Source organism: Garra rufa, chromosome 8, assembly GCF_049309525.1.
Source record: "Garra rufa chromosome 8, GarRuf1.0, whole genome shotgun sequence".
Taxonomy (NCBI): domain Eukaryota; kingdom Metazoa; phylum Chordata; class Actinopteri; order Cypriniformes; family Cyprinidae; genus Garra; species Garra rufa.
Window position 1 is genome coordinate 7,345,394 of NC_133368.1, and position 21,444 is coordinate 7,366,837.

The following is a 21,444-nucleotide window of genomic DNA, read 5'->3' on the forward strand; positions in this document are numbered from 1 at the left end:
GCATGAATATGTGGTTGGTTGCATTTTACATAGTTTGTTTTTCTTCCCCTCGATTTCCACAACAAAAACCAGTGTGGATGTTCAACACATTTTTGAGCACTCCCCACCAATTTAAAGGGGTCATCGGATGCCCGTTTTCCACAAGTTGATATGATTCTTTAGGGTCTTAATGTAAAGTCTATAACATACTTTGGTTTAATTTTTTTTAAAGGTGCCATAGAATGGAAAACTGAATTTACCTTGGCATAGTTAAATAATAACAGTTCAGTACATGGAGATGACATACCATGAGTCTCAAACACCATCGTTTCCACCTTCTTATATAAAGCTAGTATTTGCAAAAGACCACCGAAAAATAGGTCAATTCCAACATATACCGGACTGTTATGAAACTTTCCCGAGATCGTTAATAGTTACGCCTCCAACATTTGCATCGCCCAATCATCACTAACGTCAGAACATCAGTTAAACAAGGCAAGTCACTCAAGGGACACGGTTAGCTTAATGCTAGCGCTAGCCTGTTACATTGCTATACATAGGATTTCACTTACCACATAAACAGAGAGATGACTGCTCTGATGATGGTGAATGATGGAGAAATAACTGCCTGATGATGGCGAATGATTTACAGATCTTGAGAATCACTGACGAGCAGCTCAACTTGTGTGGTAAGAAGCACTCCCTCTGCATTGTAACTTTACACAGAGCGATCACAGTAATGAAACTAAAATGTCAGCGATTCAAAACGGCAGATTCAACAAACCGCATATTAAAAGCGGCTAGAGCTCCTAATTAAATATATATTTTTATCCATGTGCGAGCTATTGAGCTCTGTGAAACAGCCAATCAGAGCAGAGCTCATTAATATTCATGAAGCTTCCAAATAACAGCATTTCATTCTAGGGGCAAATTCTAGGGTTGTAAATGGACCTGTAAAACCATTTCTGGAGATTTTTTGCCCTTTCCTATGCCAAATACCTTCTATGTAGATATCAGAGAACAATTTAAAATATTCTCTCAATGCATTCTATGGCACCTTTAATGGTAGTGTAAAAACACCCTTTTTAGCTTGTCAAAAACGGCTCTTTTCACAGCAACCTGTTTCGGTGCATGCCCATTTAAATGCTAATGAACTCTGCTCACCCCACCCCTCTCTTCTGTGGAGTGACGAGCAGTTCTCTGAGATTGTTAACTTTAGCCGCATTCGTCACGGAACTTTCTAACTAGCACATTATTCGGAAAGGCTATTCAAAAAAAATTATACTCATTTTTACACTCTGCCAAGAATCTGTGTTAGGCTTGATCTGAGACTGTGCTTATGATTTATGGGGATTTAAAAAAAAAAACACTGGGTGTATTTTTATCTTTATAGGGTAGTTGTGTACACATACTACCAACACAAATTTCAGTTCAAACATGTAAAAGTGATTTTTGCATCTGATGACCCCTTTAAAACTTGCAGCATTAAAATACTGCAAAATACCGCATTTTTTTAATGAAATAAGAAAAAATAGTAGTTGTGATTGTAGGGATGTAACCAAATATTTAAAATCATTAGACGAAATGTAAAAGTTAAAGAATCTTTTGATTATTAATGTGCATATTAGTCAGTGTCCCCTCAATGTCTGTAGTGGTTGCAGCCCTGGTTGTTTGGCTGGGTTTTGGCTTTTTTTTTTTTTTTTCCTGGCGTAGTGACCAATCCACTGATCTGGCTAATCGACACCCTAAGCCTGGAGCTGTCGTGCTCTTTTGTGGCGAGCTCTATTTTGTTCTTGTTTGTATGACACATTGTGCGGCACTATACTGTATCAGGCAGTATGTGGGTTAACGACAGATGAGTTCAGGCAACGGCTAGGTGGCTTTATTACAAGCGACATCCTATGCTGGGACAGACTGCAGTGAATGACAACAATGACGTTAGAGAATGTCAAAAAAACCTTGTGTGACTGACCCCTGTCACACGAGGAGGTTGTTTTTCTGAGCATATGGGAAAAACAGAGCGAACTCGTTGTTTTTGGAAAGCTGAAGCCCACCCATGCTCTACGCCCGCCTCCTTCAAACTCACAGACGGACCTCTCCTGCTGGCTACAGTAATCTCAGCCTCCTGTTTCCAGACTGTCTGTGGGCAAGACTGCGGCCGGCTCTGGCTCGTGCCCGTGCCTGTGCCTGCGGTCCCTCTCTTCTCAATGAGATCGTGGCTTAGAGGGCTATTTTTAGAGCTGTAAATGGGGACATCTTCTTCTGCCCAGACCCTAGAGACTGTGCACCATATCTTACGCTCAACACCACCCTCTGATCGATATAGACTCGGGTTTGCAAACACTTGTTTGTTAGGAGTCCATGAAGAAGATCTGAAATATTCATAACAACTCTATGAACATTAAAAGATTAGTTCACTTCCAGAATAAAAGTTTCCTGATAATTTACTCAATCCCATGTCATCCACGATATTAATGTCTTTCTTTCTTTAATCAAAAAGAAATAAGGGTTTTTGAGGAAAAATTTTTCTTCATATAGTGGACTTTAATGGTGATCAGTAGGGGTGCAACGGTTCAACTTACTTTGTATCACGGTTTTAGAGTCACGGTTTCGGTACATGTGCTATGTTTAGGGAAAAAAATTTAAAAGTAAAGAAATACGAATAATCTAACTAGAAGCAACAACACAAATAAATACAATAGAGTATCAATAGTCGTTTTTTTAGGTAGGTCTAACATTAGTTTTTAGGTACAGAAACTGTGCCGGGGCCCACCTCCTTCTCGGGTCAATTTTGCAAGGCCCCCCTATGCCTGACATTTCCTCTAAAGGTGTTTATTTTTAAACCTTTTTTATTAACCAAAACGTTTGTTTTGCCTTTTTATTCTTCTAATGCATGTTATATAAAACCTCAAACAAACAAACAAACAAACTTTAAATTAAAACTATATTTTTGAATTTAAAAGAAAACCCTCTGCTCAGTTCAAACTTTTTAACATATATACAGATTTAAATCTCCTGAATTCTTTAATTCGGACATTCTTTACAACTTCAGAGTATTTTTTAAGTAAGCGAACCTGCCAAACAGAACAACAGGGAAATGCCAAAAGACCACTCACTAAACCTGTCCTTGTGAACTGGACTGACGGAATATCTTCTGTTTGTATCCATTGTAAAATAAACACACAAATGAAAAATACAGCAAATACATTCTAAATCTGTTGATGCTGGTGCTCATATGTGCATAAACACCACTGACCCTTACAAGATCCACCTCTATGGGTGAGCATTCATTATAAAACACTCACAGGACATTCATTTTGACAACTATGAAAATACTTTAAAATTTCACGCAAAAATACTATGGATCAGAGCCCTGAAAGCATGAATAGTTTGTGAATCAATAGCGGACGTATGCGTGCCTAGACTCCGATATACAAGAGCAGGGGCGGACTGGGACAAAATTTCAGGCCGGGAAATCTCACACTCATCCAGGCCATCCCAAAAATCCACAACAAATTCTGAAACCATGGACAATATTTTTTTTTTTTTGTAAAGCCATTATTATTATCACATAAAAAGTATAATCCATTGGCTGGTGCCACGCTCTCTTGAACTTCCATTTACCTTTTTATAAAAATGTTAGTATTACATTAGGACCATGTGCTATTGTTTTATCTTGCCCAAATGTCAAAACTGTTGGCCTACAATAATAGCTACATCTTGAATATATCTTTAGTAAAATCCTAATACTGATTTTTTTTTTTTTTTTTTTTGCATTATTGTCCTTAGGAAAATTAACCATGGTTTAATTAGGCCTATGGTGAAAGTATAGTAGTAACTGTGTTTTTTTTTTTTTTTGTTTTTTTTTTGGCATTTTGATTACAATTTGTATAACCAGAATTTTACTACAAATACCATAAAGTGCAGCAAAACCTTTTTTAATTTGTGGTTACCATAGTTTAACTATAGTAACAATGGTTTTTGGTTTTTAGTGAAAACATGGTTAATTTTTGTAAGGGTTGTATTGTTGTTAGCCTAAGCTCCCTCTAAACGTGTTATAAAACAATGTGAATATTTGTCTGCTAAGTTTCTACTCTTTACAAAATTATGCCATTTTGTTAATTTTGCAGCAAACTGGCTGCTATTGATAATATTTGCAAGCAGTTTAATGCTTAACTAAGTAAACAAAACTACAATAGTCTATTTACAGATGTATCTGACCTGTAAATGAAGTACTGAACAGGACAGTTTCGAGTCACTGCTCCACTCGAGTCTTGCATTCTTTTGGCGGACGCGCGGATGGGCGGAGCGAGCGTGAGCGTGGCGAATTGCATTGTCAGTCAAGACGAACCGGATTACGATTTATTAGAGTATTATTATTGAATGGCGAATTTGGAAATAATCACTTTAGTACATTCGGCAGGCAACAGAAACAACAACAACAACAATATATATGAAAATAAAATATAAATAAAAAAATGGCAGGGGGCCAAATTGGCTACTCGTGCCACGAGATCTCGTCACACCCCTATTTAAAACATATTACAGATGCGTTGTCAGTTTCAAGTTGAACCGCGGTCCTGGTACGTACCGAACCGTGGGAGGAGAACGGGACAGTTCCGGTTTTTACCGAGAACCGTTGCACCCCTAGTGATCAGTACTTTTTTAACCACAAATGCTCATCTTGCACCAGCTTGACTTCACAAACTACATAATCACGTTGGAAAAACGTCATGCGTGGTTAGTTCTTGGTCTGTGTATGCCAGTTCAAAAAGGTAGGGTGAGGCGAAAAACTCATCCACCATCATTGTTTTACCTTTTTTTTTGTAAAGGGCATTTGACTTTCTTTGCGTGTTTGCTTTGTAAACACTTGGTCGGTACTTCTATCTACATCACACGTGACCTTTCTAACGTAACTATGTAATGCGTGAATTGGAGGTAGTTCAAGGTGAGCATTTGTGGTTCATACAGATGTTGCAAGTAGGTCATTTTCTACAAAAAAATATACAAATTTATATATTGTTTTGCTAGATAAGAACCTTATTCCTTGGCTGGGATTGTGTAGAGCCCTTTGAAGCTGCATTGAAACTGCCTTCATCCTTTTGAACCCCATTGAATGTCACTATATGAAGAAAAATCCTTGAATCCTTGAAAGCCAATGACTAAAAAGCAGAAAAGGAAAGGTTTTGCAAAATATTTATACCATTAAATTTAATGACTGAATGTCATGTGGTATAACCATGTAAAAAAAAATAACGTATGAAATACATTTTTAATTAAAAGGTGTTTTTATTAATATTGTGAATTATTAATTCAGAAATATAAGTTTCTGGAGAGTTGTACCAGCTGACTTTGTCTTGTTGTAAAAAGAGACTTTTTGACATTGACACATTTTTTTTTTTCTTCTGCATGTTTTTGCATGCTTGTTATACCATATGACTTTCTTTGGTCGCATCACATTACTTTTAATTTGGCAGACAACATTTTGTCAATTAAGTAGTAAAGTTATATTCATGTTTTTAAAATAAATAATAATACAGGAATATGCCAGGTTGCTTAAGGTTTTTATTTCAAGAGTTAAATTTTCGCCCTTCATCATGATATCTGGAAAGTCATTAAAGCCTGATATTTGAGTCTTTATGGCACTAAATATATTCCAAGTTCTGTCATGAAACTTTAGATGGTGCAGGCAGATGGGTCGTAACACAAACTGATGATATTCACAGCGTTAAACCACTTGGCCAAGCTGATTGGTTCATGTTGGCTGGTTAGCATTTAAAAGAGCATTGTTCACGCTTTTTCCTCTGAAACCCTCCACCTCCCCAGCTCCACCTGTAGAGATCTGCTATGGGTTATTATATATGCTATTTGTGCAGCTGCAGCTTGTCATAAATCGGTGTATATATTGGCAGTAGCAAGTTCCTGTACTTGCTTTGCAGAAGCAACAGCAATAATTGATAACAATAGCAATAACAGACAGCAGTGTGGCAGATCTATTCCACCAAGACCAAATACATTAACATTGCCATATCCATTACCATGCCAAAATCTTCTGAGAGTTCATGATAGAAATATCAAAATGAATTTAATTCAGAACTAAAAACATGTTCAACGAACACACGTCATGCAATTTATTATATAATACAATGCTGTTCATTTTTGTCAATTGTCAGTTGTTAATGAAAAAATCTAACCTTTTTATGTTGGGTGTCCCTGGGTTTGCTAAGAGCCTGAATGGGGATGCCTAAAACTGCAAAGACTGAAAACCCTTGATATGCACAATGAAAAAGAAAGGTCTGAAAACTTTGAGAGGCTCACATTATAGAATGAAAATGTTCAGCAATATAGGGTTTCAGTGAAACCCCCTACTGTCTCAAACATGCTGTTTTTCTCCTCAGTAAGGCACTGTAACGTCCCTAGAGACAGTCTGTGTATAAATCTGCCGTAGTTTAGTCTCAAGGCACGTTGAGTGGCTGTCTCAAAGAGAAGCATACAGACTTCACATACTGCTGCTAAGGAGCGAAGAAAGAGCATTCTGGGAGAATGATGCAGCTCAGCGACTCTTTATGTAACCGAGCGCCTGAAGGCCAAATGCTACTTTTGTGAAAGAGAAGAGGTGGCGTAGGAGAGGGAGACTTGTGTTGAATGCACATTAACTTAAAAACATGTTTAAAAAAAAAAAATGTATGTGCCACTTTTACTTTTTCTTTCTCTCAGGTGCTTTACCTCTCTGTCTGATAAACTTCCTCTCTTTAATGTGCTCTCTCTATCTCTCCCTCTGTCTCTCTTTGATCCTCAACCTACTTTACTCCTTACCCACGTGGTGTTACCTCTTAAAAACGCTTTCTGTCTTGCAGTGGAGAACAGTGCAGAACGAGGGCATATTTTACTATCTTCTGTGTGTTGCTGATGAAGTGTGATAGGGCTTCCGCCAGTCTGTCGCTTAAATCGACTCACACACACACACATGTATTCTTGCATATGTGGTTGACAGGAACATACCATAGACGTAATAGTTTTTGTACAATGGTTCTGTACAAACAACTTTATTCTATCCTACCCCTTACAGAAAACAACTGAATTTGTTACCCCTCGACCACAAAACCAGTCATAAGAAGCACAGGTATATTTGCATCAATAGCCAAAAATACATTGTATGGGTCAAAATGATCGATTTTTCTTTTATGCCAAAAATCATTAGAATATTAGGTAAAGATCATGTTCCATGATGATATTTTGTAAATTACCTATGTTTTTTTTAATCATTTTATTTATTTATTTATATATATATATATAGATAAAGATAGATGGATAGATAGGAACTTGGAAAGACAGAAGTTGTTTTATTTATTTATTTTATTTACTTTTTTTGTATGTCGTTCAAACAATATTAAAAAAGTAAGTAAAATATACAGTCAAAATAAAATTATTCAGACACCAGATATAATTTGATGGGGTTTTTTTTTACTAGTGGGTGCAGGACACTATAGTTCATTTATGTAAGTGAGAATAGCAAACTATAGTAAACTGTGCGTGTTATACCCAAAAAATTCTTCATGCAGTGGACTACTAGTAAAATTGATACAAATTTGGGACCAAAAATTTGACTTGACACTTTGACCTGACCATGTTCTGATTAGTGGTGCAACGGATCACAAAACTCACGGTTCGGATCATTCACGGATTTTGAGTCACGGATCGGATCAGCAAAAAACAAACAAAACAAAAAAGTTTGTTTTTAATTAATTACTGAATGCTTACTTTAAGTATTTCTAATCCACAGCAAAAACTACCAGCTGAACTAATAAAGTCAGTAACAAAACAAGAACAATTACACAAATGACAAGTGTAGATGAATACAACATAAAGTTAATAATAAAATCAATAATACTAGTATTCAGGTGCAGAAATTTAATAATTCATTGTAAAATAGCTAGTGCTTCTCACTGCAGGCATTTATAGGATGCTGTCTCTTTAAGGCCTAATGCGCGTACCTAATACTGGCACGCATCTCTTTCTCAGCTGTTTCGGTTCACTGAAGACATAACCGACTGTGTTTACCAGAATAAAACAACGGGTATTTAAACATAACTTCGTATGTATGTTTCCGTTCAAGAGAAGTTAAAGAGAAATCAATCTGTGAATCGCGCAGTTTGAATCACGTGCCTCTCTCTCTGTGCGCGTGCTCGCTTCTGGTGTGTGCGGCAGCGGTAAAAATAAAGAAATAAACAGCGCGCGTGTTCCCTTTTGCTGCAATGGTTTAAAAATGTTTGAATGGGTAAACTGGCGAGACAAAACGTGCAAATTATAAACTTCTACTCTATGATGGATAAATTTAACAGTTAATCCGCGAATCACATGCGTGCCGAACCGTGGGGGCTGGTCCGTACGGATCACGGATCATCTATGATCCGTTGCACCCCTAGTTCTGATGCATAGCATACATACATTTCTATCAAAGTTATCTGACATTTATTAAGATGAATTTGTTCTGTCACAGTTTAACATTTGAGTTCTTGTCATATTTTATTACCATTACCGAATAAATGTGATAATGTGGGAATTTGAATACATTTTGTGTCTAATTGTCTAAATTATTCACTCAGTTTAGTTAAATTGTGGCCATGATTTAACTGCTTTAAAATGATGAAACAAATTAATACAACATCGCCATGTTTTAACTAACACAAAGAAAACAAATGAATCAAATAAAGCCATGATTTGATAATGAGCAGGTGCAAATATCTGTTTTTTACTGTCTACGCTAGTCGTGTAAAAGAACAATGCAATGTCCCTCTCATGTTGTTAACATTTGTAATTGGTCCCTTGTTGAGTATCTTGTTTGCTCATTATGTATATACCAGGAGTCAGAATCTCTGTTCTTGTGCTTTGCTTTTCTTCCTTCCTGAATGGAAGCTGAATTTCATTGCTTTTATGATGCTCAGAGAAGCAGTACAATAGAGCAGAGTAATGTGTTTGCCCTGGGCACGTCCATGTGTGTCTTTAATGTCTGGGCTGTGGAAGCCCCTTCTTTCATATTTCAGATTTGAGATTTCAAGCCAGAATAGGGGTTATGCCCAACAGGCTTCCGTTTTCTGCTAAACAGGTCTCGTTGCTTCCGGTTCACGCGTTTTGCATATCCCTCTTTAAATATGAACATGATTTACTCAAGATTCATTCAAAGTAGACACTAAAAATTATCATAACCAATGTCCATCACATATGTGGATTGATATATAAAAGTTTTAAATTTTTATTCTTTTCACTAACATTTATATATAAATATCGAATGAAACGTCCACAATAAACAGCTGGCTTGTTTTTACTGATTACCTTAAAAGTCCGTCGATATCGCCATTATTTATTACGGCTATTAACACGTTCTCCGACAAGCGGAAGCAATGAGACCTGTTTTCCGGGGCTGGTCAGGTGACGTTCGACATATAGCCTATAATACAGCCGCAGAACCTCAGTCAACCTCTGTGTCATATATTCGTCTAGTATGACAGTTTCTAAACAAACCTCTTTCATGTTATTTAGAGTAGTTTGTCATCCGCCAGGCGATGACTGTATGATGTGTTGGTAAACTGAGTTTATGAGACTCGAATTGAGTTTTTTTTCTCTCTTTTCTGTGCAGTTTCCATGGTGATGGGCATCCCCACGGTGAAGCGGAAAGTGAAGTCATACCTGTCAGAGACGCTTCATTCACTCATCGATAAACTCTCGGCGGAGGAGAAGCTCGACTGCGTCATCATAGTGTTTGTGGGAGAGGTGAGCATTTTTTCTCATTGGGTTGCGAAGGTGTGTTTGGGTGTGAGGATTGTGGCTAGCTCTGTCTTCCTGTTTGTGAAGATTTGTTATAAGCAGCTTGTTATGATGGAAATTACTGTGCCATTCTCACATGCAAGCATAGACTAAACAAGCAGTTCTCACACATGGGTTTTGTCAAAAGCATGCAAAAAACATTCATGTAATGTTGGTTATGTCTGTGAATCACATGTGTGTCAGTATATTAAATGTGTGGAACTGCTTCTCTTAGGCAGAGTGACAACGCACTACTACCACAAGTCAACCAAAATTAGCCCATTATTTACTCACCCTCAAGCCATCCTTGGTGTAAATGACTTCCTTCTTTCAGACGAATCCAATCGGAGTTATATTAAAAATGATCCTGGCTCTTTTAAGCTTTATCGTGGCATAAGTTCAGAACAAGTCCAATAAAGTGCATCCATCCATAAAAAGTGCCTCACACAGTTCCAGGGGTAAATAAAGGCCTCCTGTAGTGAATTGATGCGTTTTTGTAAAAAAAACCTCATATTTAAAACGTAATAATCACCTAATGTAGCTTGCGCTCACTGTTGTACACTGAAGCAGCTCTGGTTGGATGATGGAGGATGTCGGCGTTGTGTATGCACTGTGCAAAAGTGATGAACGTGGGTGCGCAAGTGGAGAGATTACGGATTAGAAGTACCAAACAAAGATTTGTAAAGAAGAATGTCAGAGGATTTTTATATAAGCCAAGAGGAGTCTGGTTTTCATTTGCTAAAGTAAGGAAACTTTGCTTCCTTTGCTCCTGTGAACAAACGTTGGTTTTCACGAGACTCACAGGCGCATGCACAACGCTGACATCCTACGTTATCCACCCGGAGCTGCTTCTGTGTGCAACAGTGAGCGCAAGCTATATTAAAGTGATTCTTATGTTTTGAATATGGATATTTTTCTCACAAAAAATGCATTTATTCACTAAAGAAGGCCTTTATTTACCCACTGGAGGCACTTTTTATTATGGATGGATGAACTTTATTGGACTTGTTTTGGACTGATGAAGAGAAACACCCACCTATTGCCATTATGAAGCTTGAAAGAGCGAGGACTTTTTTTATATATATATATAACTCCGATTGGATTCGTCTAAAAGAAGGAAGTCATATATGCCTAGGATGGCTTGAGGGTGAGCAAATAATGGGCTAATTTTCATTTTTGGGTGAACTAACCCTTTTAAATTAGGAATATTGTGAAGTTACTAGGAAGAAAAATCAAGGCGTTTGAGGAAGTTCAGAAATAGTGCTTACTAATGTGACCCTGGACCACAAAACCAGTCTTAAGTCGCTGGGGTATATTTGTAGCAATAACCAAAAATACATTGTATGGGTCAAAATTATTGATTTTTCTTTTATGCCAAAAATCATTAGGAAATTAAGTAAAGATCATGTTCTATAAAGATATTTTGTAAAATTCCTACTATAAATATATCAAAATGTAATTTTTTATTAGTAATATGCATTGTTAAGAACTTAATTTGGAGAAATTTAAAGGTGATTTTCTCAGTATTTAGATTTTTTTGCACCCTCAGATTCCAGATTTTCAAATAGATGTATCTCGGCCAAATATTGTCCTATCCTAACAAATCATATATCAATAGAAAGCTTATTTATTATGTGTACATCTCAGTTTTGTAAAATGTAACCTTATGACTGGTTTTGTGGTCCAGGGTCACATATAGAGATTAACTCTCTTTGGAGTGGACTTTGCAGATCTTTTTTGTGCTTAAGCATCAACATAACACACTAAAGAAAGTTTAAATTGGTCATGTACTGAGAAACCAAAAATTCCTTGTTTTTTATTTTTATTTTTTTTTAAATATAAGGGGTCATTTGTACTATAAAAACATCCTGTTAGTTTCAGAACTCAAAACTTTCTCGTTAGTCAAAAAACAGCTTATATTGAAGCCAATCTGCCACAGGAATGTGCCACTTTATGATGTAATAGTGTGGCTAAACACTGCCTCCACAGAAGAAGATCTACTTCTGCGTCTACATCGCTGCCTGTTTAGCCCTGCCCACCGATTCACGCATGTAGTAACTAGAGAGGCAAACGTAGGTCTAAGCAAAAAAACAAATGATAAAGATGGCCCTGAAGACAGCAAGATGCTGTGCAGTGCAAAGTTGTGGGAAAACAGTTTTTGCATTGCCTTCAATACAATATTTTCAGAAAGATTGAAACTAAAAAGACAATACTTTCTGATTCAATATAGTCAGCACAGCAATGTCGCAAGACACAAGTGTCTGTTATTACTGATCATTTGATATGTAGAGTAATAATGCGTCCATCTGTGAAGGATGTAGGCTGTTAAACATACACAAGTGTTAGCCGATTATTGCAGGGGGTGTTTACTTCTGAGTCTACAATGTGCCACGCCTATTCAAACACAGCATTCTCATGATGGGGGTCAAAACAGCTCAGAAAATAGCCTATTACTTTAAAATTATAATGTTTTTGATGTAAAACTCTTGATAACATTATAAGGGGACCTCAGAGAACAGTACAAAATAATAAAAAGGCAGTTCATGACCCCTTTAAAGTGCTCAAAGTATAATAGGACTCATTTAAACAGTTTTGCTACTGTGTCATGTTTACTTGACGCTCAGTGTAAGATTTGAGTCGTGAGACCATCACCGGCTTTGTAAATGGCTGCATTGGGTCAGCAGGGTTTGTTGTTTGTTGTCTTGTTACCACCCGTTGAGGGGTGCGGGCGGTTCACGCTGAGAACAGGGGTCTCTATGCTTTTATGCTGCCGTCTGAAGGGTAGAGCAAGAGGAACACACAGACATACCCGGCAGGATTTGTCTCTCGCTTCATCTGTTGCCACAATTTTGTTTGTCTGAACACAGGGTGGGAGGTAAAAATTGATCCTGAGTTTAGTAAATCTTAAAGTGAAAAACATTTCTCTATATATATACACTGCCATTCAAAAGTCTGGGATCAGTAAGATTTTTTAATATTTTCTAAAGAAGCTTTTCTGCTCATTAAGACTGCGTTTATTTGATTAAAAATGCAGAAATATTGTGAAATATTGCAATTTAAAATAGTGGTTTTCTGTTTTAATACTTTTTTCAGGATTCTTTGAATAAAAGTTTGAAAAGAACAGCATTTATGTAAAATAGACATCTTTTTGTAACAATATACAATACTGTTCAAAGTTTGGGGTCAGTAATTTTATCTTTCTTTCTTTCTTTGAAAAAATGAATACTCTTATTCAGCAAGGACGTTAAATTGATAAAGTGATCGAAGACTTATATTGTGCTTGTAAATGCTGTTCTTTTAACTTTTTATTCAAAGAATCCTGAAAAAAGTATCACAGTTTCCAGAAAATATTAAACAGCACAACTGTTTCCAACATTGATAATAAATCAGCATATTAGAATGATTTTGGAATCATTTCTGACATTGAAGACTGGAGTAATGATGCTTAAAATTCAGCTTTGCATCACAAAAATAAATCATATTTTAAAGTATTAAAATAGAAAACTGTTATTTTAAATTGCAATAATATTTCACTTTTGTTCCTGTATTTTTGATCAGTTAAATGGAACTTTGATGAGCCATACATTAAAAATTTGACTGATCCCAATTTTTTAAACGGCAGTGTATATGTAATTTTTTTATTACTATCAAAAAGATAAATATATAAAGCTTAAAAGGCTAATAAAAAATTAAAGGATGCATTACATTGTTAAAAAGTGAATTTTGACAGTAAAGACATTTATAATGTTACTGAAGATTTCTATTTCAAGTATTCAAGCATTTATGTTCAACACTGATGATAATAAGAGATATTTCTTGAGCATTAAATCAGCATATTAGAATGATTTCTGAAGGATCATGTGACACTGAAGACTGCAGTAATGGCTGATAAAAATTGTCTTTGCATCACATGAATAAATTATATTTTAATTGTTTTTAATTGTAATGATATTTTGCAATGTACTATACATAATTATGCAATTTCCTGTATTTTTGATCAAAAGAATGCAGACTTGATGGACTTCTTTCATAAACATAAATTTAAAACTTTTAAATGGTCTGTATTTTTAAGCACATTTCTCTTAAAATTGTCTATATCATAAAATTGTCCTTGTTAGTTTCCATCAAAATGCCAATTTCTACTGTTTGTTACTGGTAAAAAAAAAACTATTTTATAAAATTTAATTTTGATTTTATAATATACATTATAAAAAAAAATAAAAAATTCCTTAAGTTTAAAATCTTTCTTCATTAAGAGAAACTCCTTAAATATTTATAATAGTAATGTAGTTACTGTGCTGCAGTAGTATATCATGGTATGCAAATTGAGGTATTATCAAGGTATCTACAGAACTGGGGAAAAAAAAATAATCTTAGATTAATTGACTAATCAAAAAAAGTCTGAAATAAATAAATAGGAAAGTTAGGTGCAGCCAAAAATCCAACAGTGCACAGTGTTTCTATACATCAAATGTCTTGCCGTAATAAATGTAGTTGTTTTCCTCCAGTCTGTGGTCCAGTGCTTATTTGTACCCGCCTCAGTATATGTGGGCTGTGGTTAGATCTGGTCGCTGATGTTTTTTGTGTGATCACTCATCAGCTGTTCTTTTGGCTTTCTATAACAATGGTAGTAATTAGTTTGTAGTGCTTTAGTGAAGAGGGAACACCCAGTGGCTGTGCATCTAAAGACCTTTAATGAGGCTCTTGTGCTACTCTAGCACATGTGTGTATGTGTGTGACATAGAGAGGATATCCCTTCCCACATCTCTCACTACAGTTTTATAGTACTTGCAACCACAGATGGTGTAGGGTGAAGAAAATCAGTGTGAAAAGACAATTCGTCCTCCTCACCGAGATAACAAACAGCCCAGAGCAGAGTCTCCAATTCCCATATTTTTCCAGGCTGACAGGAGCTGCTGTTGTATTTACTTAGTTGTTACTGCACCTGTATTTGTGTCGAGAGTGTGTGTGTGTGTGTGTGTGTGTGTGTGTGTGTGTGTGTGTGTGTGTGTGTGTGTGTGTGTGTGTGTGTGTGTGTGTGTGTGTGTGTGTGTGTGTGTGTGTGTGTGTGTGTGTGTGTGTGTGTGTGTGTGTGTGTGTGTGTGTGTGTGTGTGTGTGTGTGTGTGTGTGTGTGTGTGTGTGTGTGTGTGTGTGTGTGTGTGTGTGTGTGTGTGTGTGTGTGTGTGTGTGCGCTAACCAGTGCTTTGTTTGCTTCGTCATAGACGGACGTAGATTACGTAAACAGTGTGGTTGCAGGCCTCGAAAAAGAGTAAGTAATTTTTGCCACAAGTTAAACTTCCTTAATTTTTTTTTTTTGTTTGTTTTGCATGACAATGATCTCAGTTGTACATGCGCCTAATGGTTCAGATATCTCGCTAACTGTTGTTCTTGACTATTATTGTGCATAAGGTTCTACACAGAGCTGAATTCTGGGTTACTGGAGGTCATATCTCCCCCTGCCAGCTACTATCCAGACTTCAACAACTTGAAAGAGACCTTTGGTGACTCAAAGGAAAGGGTGAAGTAAGTATTCAGAAAACATTACATTACAATTGCCACATATTTCAACAATACATTAATAGACTTTGTGGGAAAGTACATAATCCTGAGTATGCAATAAAACTGTTGCCTTGTCGCATACTGTAAATGTTAGCATAGAAAAATTATGTATTTTACTGAAATATGATGTAGAAAACCCATGAAAAATTTACGATATTTATTTATACATATTACACGGCTCTTTGGAATGCTTGATTCTGATTGGTCAGTTGAGACATTTGCAGGTTCGTTCTTTTCAAATAATCACCGCTCCAAAGTAATAAGGCATAGCCGGTACTACTTGTATGTTTAAAATCCCTCCGTGCCAACAAAGATTACCGTTTGGCGCCATCTTGTGACAAACACTGGACAACCACAATTAACAATGGAAAATTTCGACATTAATCTATTTAAATTGTCTTACTAACGTACATAGTTTGAAGGTTAGTCACGTGGTACTATATCGTTTCGCGGAAGGATAAAAATGTTAATTTAAAACGAATATGCCAATAAAAGGTTTCAAATTCATATTCATGTCCAGTTTTTTTCCTTATGTGGCAAGTAGCCGTGTAATAAGCGGGATAATGTACAGGCAGCCGGTAGTTATCGCAGAAATAAGCCCCTTCAGTGTAATACAAGACCCTCCGCTTCGCGTCGGGTCCTGATCACACTGTCGGGGCTTATTTCTGCGATAACTACCGGCTGCCTGTACATTATCCCTTACATATTTTGGACTATGGGGGATGTCATTATTTCGATGACGTCTAATGGTTGCACTTGGTTAGATACTGGCGCTGCCTGTTGCTATTTTTACCGCATCACAACTCCAAAAAAAAAAAAAAAAAATACTGATACGATGCCACATTGTGTGTCTTTTGGTTGTAATTTTCAGTCAAAGGGCAACAAGAGATGTGATGTAAGTAATTGCTTTCCTAGCGATAAGAAGAGGAGGAAAGAATGGGAAGATGCCTGGGGACGAATAAAACTTCCAAAAGACCACGTCCTCTCCACTTTAGCCCTGATGCCTTTGAGGCTTTTAGTAGACCACAGCTACTGAAAGAGATTATAAACGGCAGAGACAAGAAACGCTAGATGCCATCCTGGCAGGATGTAAACATGCTGACGCTTGTCATGACGCCGCAGCCACTGAAAGAGTTTCTCAGCGCGGATTTCACTCAATTTCCGGGGGCGTTTAGACTCCTTGTGGCGAAAAATTTATGGTACGCCATTTGGTTTAATCCTACACTTATATCCATTGCCACCTGTCCTATCCAAGCTCTTTCAGTAGCTGTGCTCATTGGATCAGGATTTTGTTTTCAGAGTTGTGTTGCGGTAAAAATGGAAACGGGTAGTTGCCAGTAGCTCACTGAGTGCAACTATTTCACGTAAATGTATTTGTGAAGAGAAAATGCCTCCCGATCTACATAAATATGTATATGTTTGCGCGAATCATTCGTGATCCAGCTTCACTTACAGTAAAAGTGAGTATAAGTGTTTTTTTTTTAATGAATCTTTGCAATCACCTTTTCTAATAACGTGCTAGTTAGCAAGTTTCGTGGTTAAATGCAGTTAAAGTAAACAGGCACAGAGAGAAAAACAGAGGGTCGGGGCAAACAGAGCTCATTAGCATTTAAAGCAACATTCACCAGAACAGGTTGATTTTTGCAGAGCTGATTGACAAGGTAAAAGAGTGTTTTTTACACTACTATTAAGAAATTTTAACCAAAGCATGTTGTAGACTTTTCATTAAGACCCTAAAGAATCATACCAACTTTCATCATAAACCGCTTTAATACCCGGGCTTCCCTTTAAAAAAATCCCCAAATACTTTGATTTGAGACAATATTGCATACTATATGTGACCCTGGACCACAAAACCAGTCATAAGGTTAAATTTGACAAAACTGAGATATATACATCATATGAAAGCTCAATAAATAAGCTTTCTATTGATATATGGTTTGTTAGGATAGGACAATATTGGCCGAGATACAACTATTGGAAAATCTGGAATCTAAGGGTGCAAAAAAATCAAAATACTGAGAAAATCACCTTTAAAGTTGTCCAAATTAAGTTCTTAACAATGCATATTACTAATCAAAAATTACATTTTGATAGGTTTACAGTAGGAATTTTACAAAAAATCTTCATGGAACATGATCTTTACTTAATATCCTAATTATTTTTGTCATAAAAGAAAAATCAATAATTTTGACCCATACAATGTATTTTTGGCTATTGCTACAAATATACCCCAGCGACTTAAGACTGGTTTTGTGGCCCAGGGTCACATATATATAAAATGGCATAGGTATGAAGTAGTGCAGTATGCCAGTGGGCTTTAAGGCAGTATACACTCCCAGTCAAAGAATTGGACACACCTAATTATTATTACTGTTTTCTATTTTTAGGATATTTGTCAAGTCATCAAACTATGGGCCAGATTTACTAACAGCTTGCGTCATCGCAAACCGTCTTTTTGGCGTTCAAATAGTACTGTCAGGATTTACTAAAGATGCGCAGTGAAGAATTATTGCTGAAATGGTGTGGACACAATTATTTTTGCACCTGACATTATTGAATATGCATTTGTAGGAGTTTCCCTTTCAGATGCAAAATGTATGGAAGGAGAGTATTAAAATGAATCACACGATGCATTTACTAACATGTTTACTGTCTTAAAGGTGCCATAGAACGGAAAACTGTATTTACCTTGGCATAGTTGAATAAAAATAGTTGTGTACATGGACATGTCATGGACATTTCACATCTCAAAAGTGAAAGTAGAAAGTTATCGTGCGTTCAAAACAGCAGTTTCAGTGCCCCGCATATTAATAGCGGCTTGAGCTCCGTAATTAAATATATATTTTCCTTCCTGCTGTGTGAGAGCTAAATCAGACGCTCTGTGAAACAGCCAATCAGAGCAGAGCTCATCATTATTATTCATGAACCTTCCAAATAAGGTAATAACAGACCATTTCATTCTAGGGACAAATCCTAGGGTTGTAAATGGACTTGTAAAACCATTTCTGGTGAATTTTTGCCCTTACCTAAGCTATATACATTCTATGTAGATATCAGAGAACAATTTAAAATATTGCATCAATGCATTCTATGGCACTATTATTCCCGATTTTTTTTTTTTTTTTACCGAAATTCCCCTTCCATTTGTGCTTTTATGGCATTGCACTCTAACGCTAATTTGCCCTGTTTAATAAATTTGGCCCTATAAGTGTGGAATTGTGTAGTCCTCAAAAATTGTAACCATTTTTAAACATACTTCATGTAAAATATCTTTATCTTATACACAAATATATGCCACTTTGTTTATCTACAAAACTTATTCAAAGCATTTTATTTTAGTGGAGTGTGTCCAAGCGTTTGACAGGCGGTGTGTGTAGGTGTATTGATTGCGGTCTGTCATATGGTTGCGCTGACTGTTGCTGTGCCGTGTGCGCGTGACAGTATTTATGTGCCCATAGAGATTTCTGTGGTGAGGGTGAAATAAAGTTTTGATTAGCCCGGATCTCATATTTCAGTGCCAGAGTCAGAGCTGATTTACTGTCACAAATGTGATTAGAGAGGGAGAGATGTCAGCGAGATTTTCTGGAGAGAAAGACAGAGCGAGAGGCGTGGCTGATTTGTTGTGAGACAGGAAGCCAGTGAGCTCAAGGTCAAAGACATCAACTCATTCCTTCATTCCTTCCTTCCTCCTCTCTCTCGCGCACGCGCGCGTTCTCTGTGTCCTAAAAGGACCCCTCTACTCATCTCCTGTTCTCCCTAAATCTTTCATCCACAGCTGTCCCAATTTAACCTCAATCACTCTGGGCATCTCTTTCTTTCACTGCCTCTTCTATCTTTTGCTGTTATGCTCTCTTTTTCATAACTGCGATACTGTCTGTCCTAGAGTTGTCACGACTGAAAAATAACCCATGCCGATGCTGAATATATTGTTCTCATTACCAATTTTTTAAACGTTAAGATTTGGTCACCAAGCCTGCATTTATTTGATCCAGAGTACAGCAAAACAGTAGTATTTTGAAATATTTTTACTATTTAAAATAACTGTTTTCTATTTGAATATATTTTAAAATGTAATTTTTTCTTCAGTGTCACATGATCCTTCAGAGATCATTTTAATATGCTGATTTGCTGTTCAAGAAACATTTTTTATGATTATTATTAATATTTTTGCAACAGTATACACTTCTTTTGGGATGAAGTGAATACTTTTATTTAGCAAGGATGCTTAAAATTGATCAGAAGTGATGATGAAAACATTTATAATGTTACAAAACATTTCTATTTCAGATACAGTGCCCTCCACTAATATTGGCACCCTTAGTAAATATGAGCGAAGGTGACTGTGACAATAAATCTGCATTGTTTATCCTTTATCTAAAATTCACAAAATTCTATCCGTTCATTGAAGTAAAACGATGGAAAATGGGGGGAATCTCGTTATGAAGTAAATGTTTTTCTCTAGTTCACGTTGGCCACAATTATTGGCACCCCTAAACATTTGTCTAAGTAAAATATCTCTTAAGTATATTCCCATTAATATTACATTTTTTTTAGCACACCAGGGTGGCTAGGAGTATAAAATTGTCCAGCCATGACTTTCTGTTCCACAGGATTATAAATATGAGGAACACAAAAGCCAAATTCCCTTAATCATCCATCACAAGGAGTAAAACCAAATAATGTAATTCTGATGTGCAGAACAAGTTTGTTGAGCTTCACAAAATAGGAAGTGGCTGTAAGAAAAGAGCTAAAGCATTGAAAATCAACATTCCCACCATCAGGGCAATAATTAAGAAGTTCCAATCAACTAAAGATGTTACAAATCTGCCTAAAAGAGGATGTGTGTCTATATCATCCTAATGCATGATAAGGAGGAGAGTTTGAGTGGCCAAGACTCTCCAAGGATCACAGCTGGAGAATTGCAGAGAATTGTTGAGTCTTAGGGTCAGAAAGCCTAAAATAAAATGATCAAACAGACCTTACATCACCACATGTTGTTTAAGTGGGTTTCAAGAAAAAATCCTCCTGGCTCACCCAAAAACAAACTCCAGCATTTTAAAATTTTTAATTTTTAACTTTTTGCTAACCCTCCAGATGGTTTTTGTGCAGACAGGGATAAAAAAAGTACCCCATGCCCACGGTTAAAAATACTGCTGGGTCTTTAATGTTGTGGACCTATTTTTCTGCCGGAGGTCCTGGACATCTTGTTTAGATACATGGCTTCATGGATTCTATCAAATACCAGCAGATAAAAAATCAAAACCTGACTGCCTCTGTTGGAAATCTTGTAATGGACCATGGTTGCATCCTACAGCAGGACAATGATCCAAAACAAACATCAAAATCAACACAAAATTGGGTCACTGAGCACAGAATAAAGCTTCTACCATGACCGTCCCAGTTCCCTGACCTGAACCCTGTATAGAAACTGAAGAGAAGAAGCACCAACATGAAGCTGAGAAGAGAGAGATTCTGGAGAATCTAGAGAGATTCTGTATGAAGGAATGGTCTCTGATCTCTTGTCAGGTGTTCTCCAAACTCATTAGACAGTGTTGGAGAAAACTCAGAACTGTTATTTTGGGAAAAGGACGTTGCAATAATTGGGTGCCAATAATTGTGGCCAACGTAAACTTACTAATTAGTAAAAAAGCTGTCAAAAATGTATCAAAAGTGACGATCAAGACAAAAAAAGTTAGTAAATATTTTTATTTCAAATAAATACTTTTTTTTTTTTTTTTATCAAAAAACTTGAAAAAAACAAATACTAAGCAGCGCAACTGTTATTAACTCAACATTGGTAATAATAAGAAATGTTTCTTGAGCAGAAAATCAGCATATTAGAATGATTTCTAAAGGAACATGTGACAGAAAACTGGAGTAATGATGCTGAAAATTCAGCTTTATCTTCAAAGAGATAAATTATATTTTTAAATGTGTTAAAATACAAAACGGCTATTTGAAATAGTTATAATATTTTGCAATATTCATGTTTTTATTATATTTTTGATAAAATAAATTAACCTTTGGTGAGCATAAAATCCTTTTTTTTTTCCCACTTTTTTTTTTGTTTTTACTTTTGGACCTCAAACTTTTAGACA

General features: G+C 36.3%; 1 protein-coding gene across 1 annotated transcript in view; it reads left to right on the forward strand.

Moving 5' to 3' along the window:
* mgat4a (alpha-1,3-mannosyl-glycoprotein 4-beta-N-acetylglucosaminyltransferase A) overlaps window positions 1-21,444 on the forward strand; it is a 77,700-nt gene that overhangs the window by 32,689 nt on the left and 23,567 nt on the right. Inside the window, exons 5-7 of the mRNA XM_073845814.1 lie at window positions 9,617-9,750; window positions 15,007-15,053; window positions 15,194-15,307. Coding sequence (XP_073701915.1) covers window positions 9,617-9,750; window positions 15,007-15,053; window positions 15,194-15,307 — 295 coding nt within the window. The remainder of the gene's footprint in view (window positions 1-9,616; window positions 9,751-15,006; window positions 15,054-15,193; window positions 15,308-21,444) is intronic.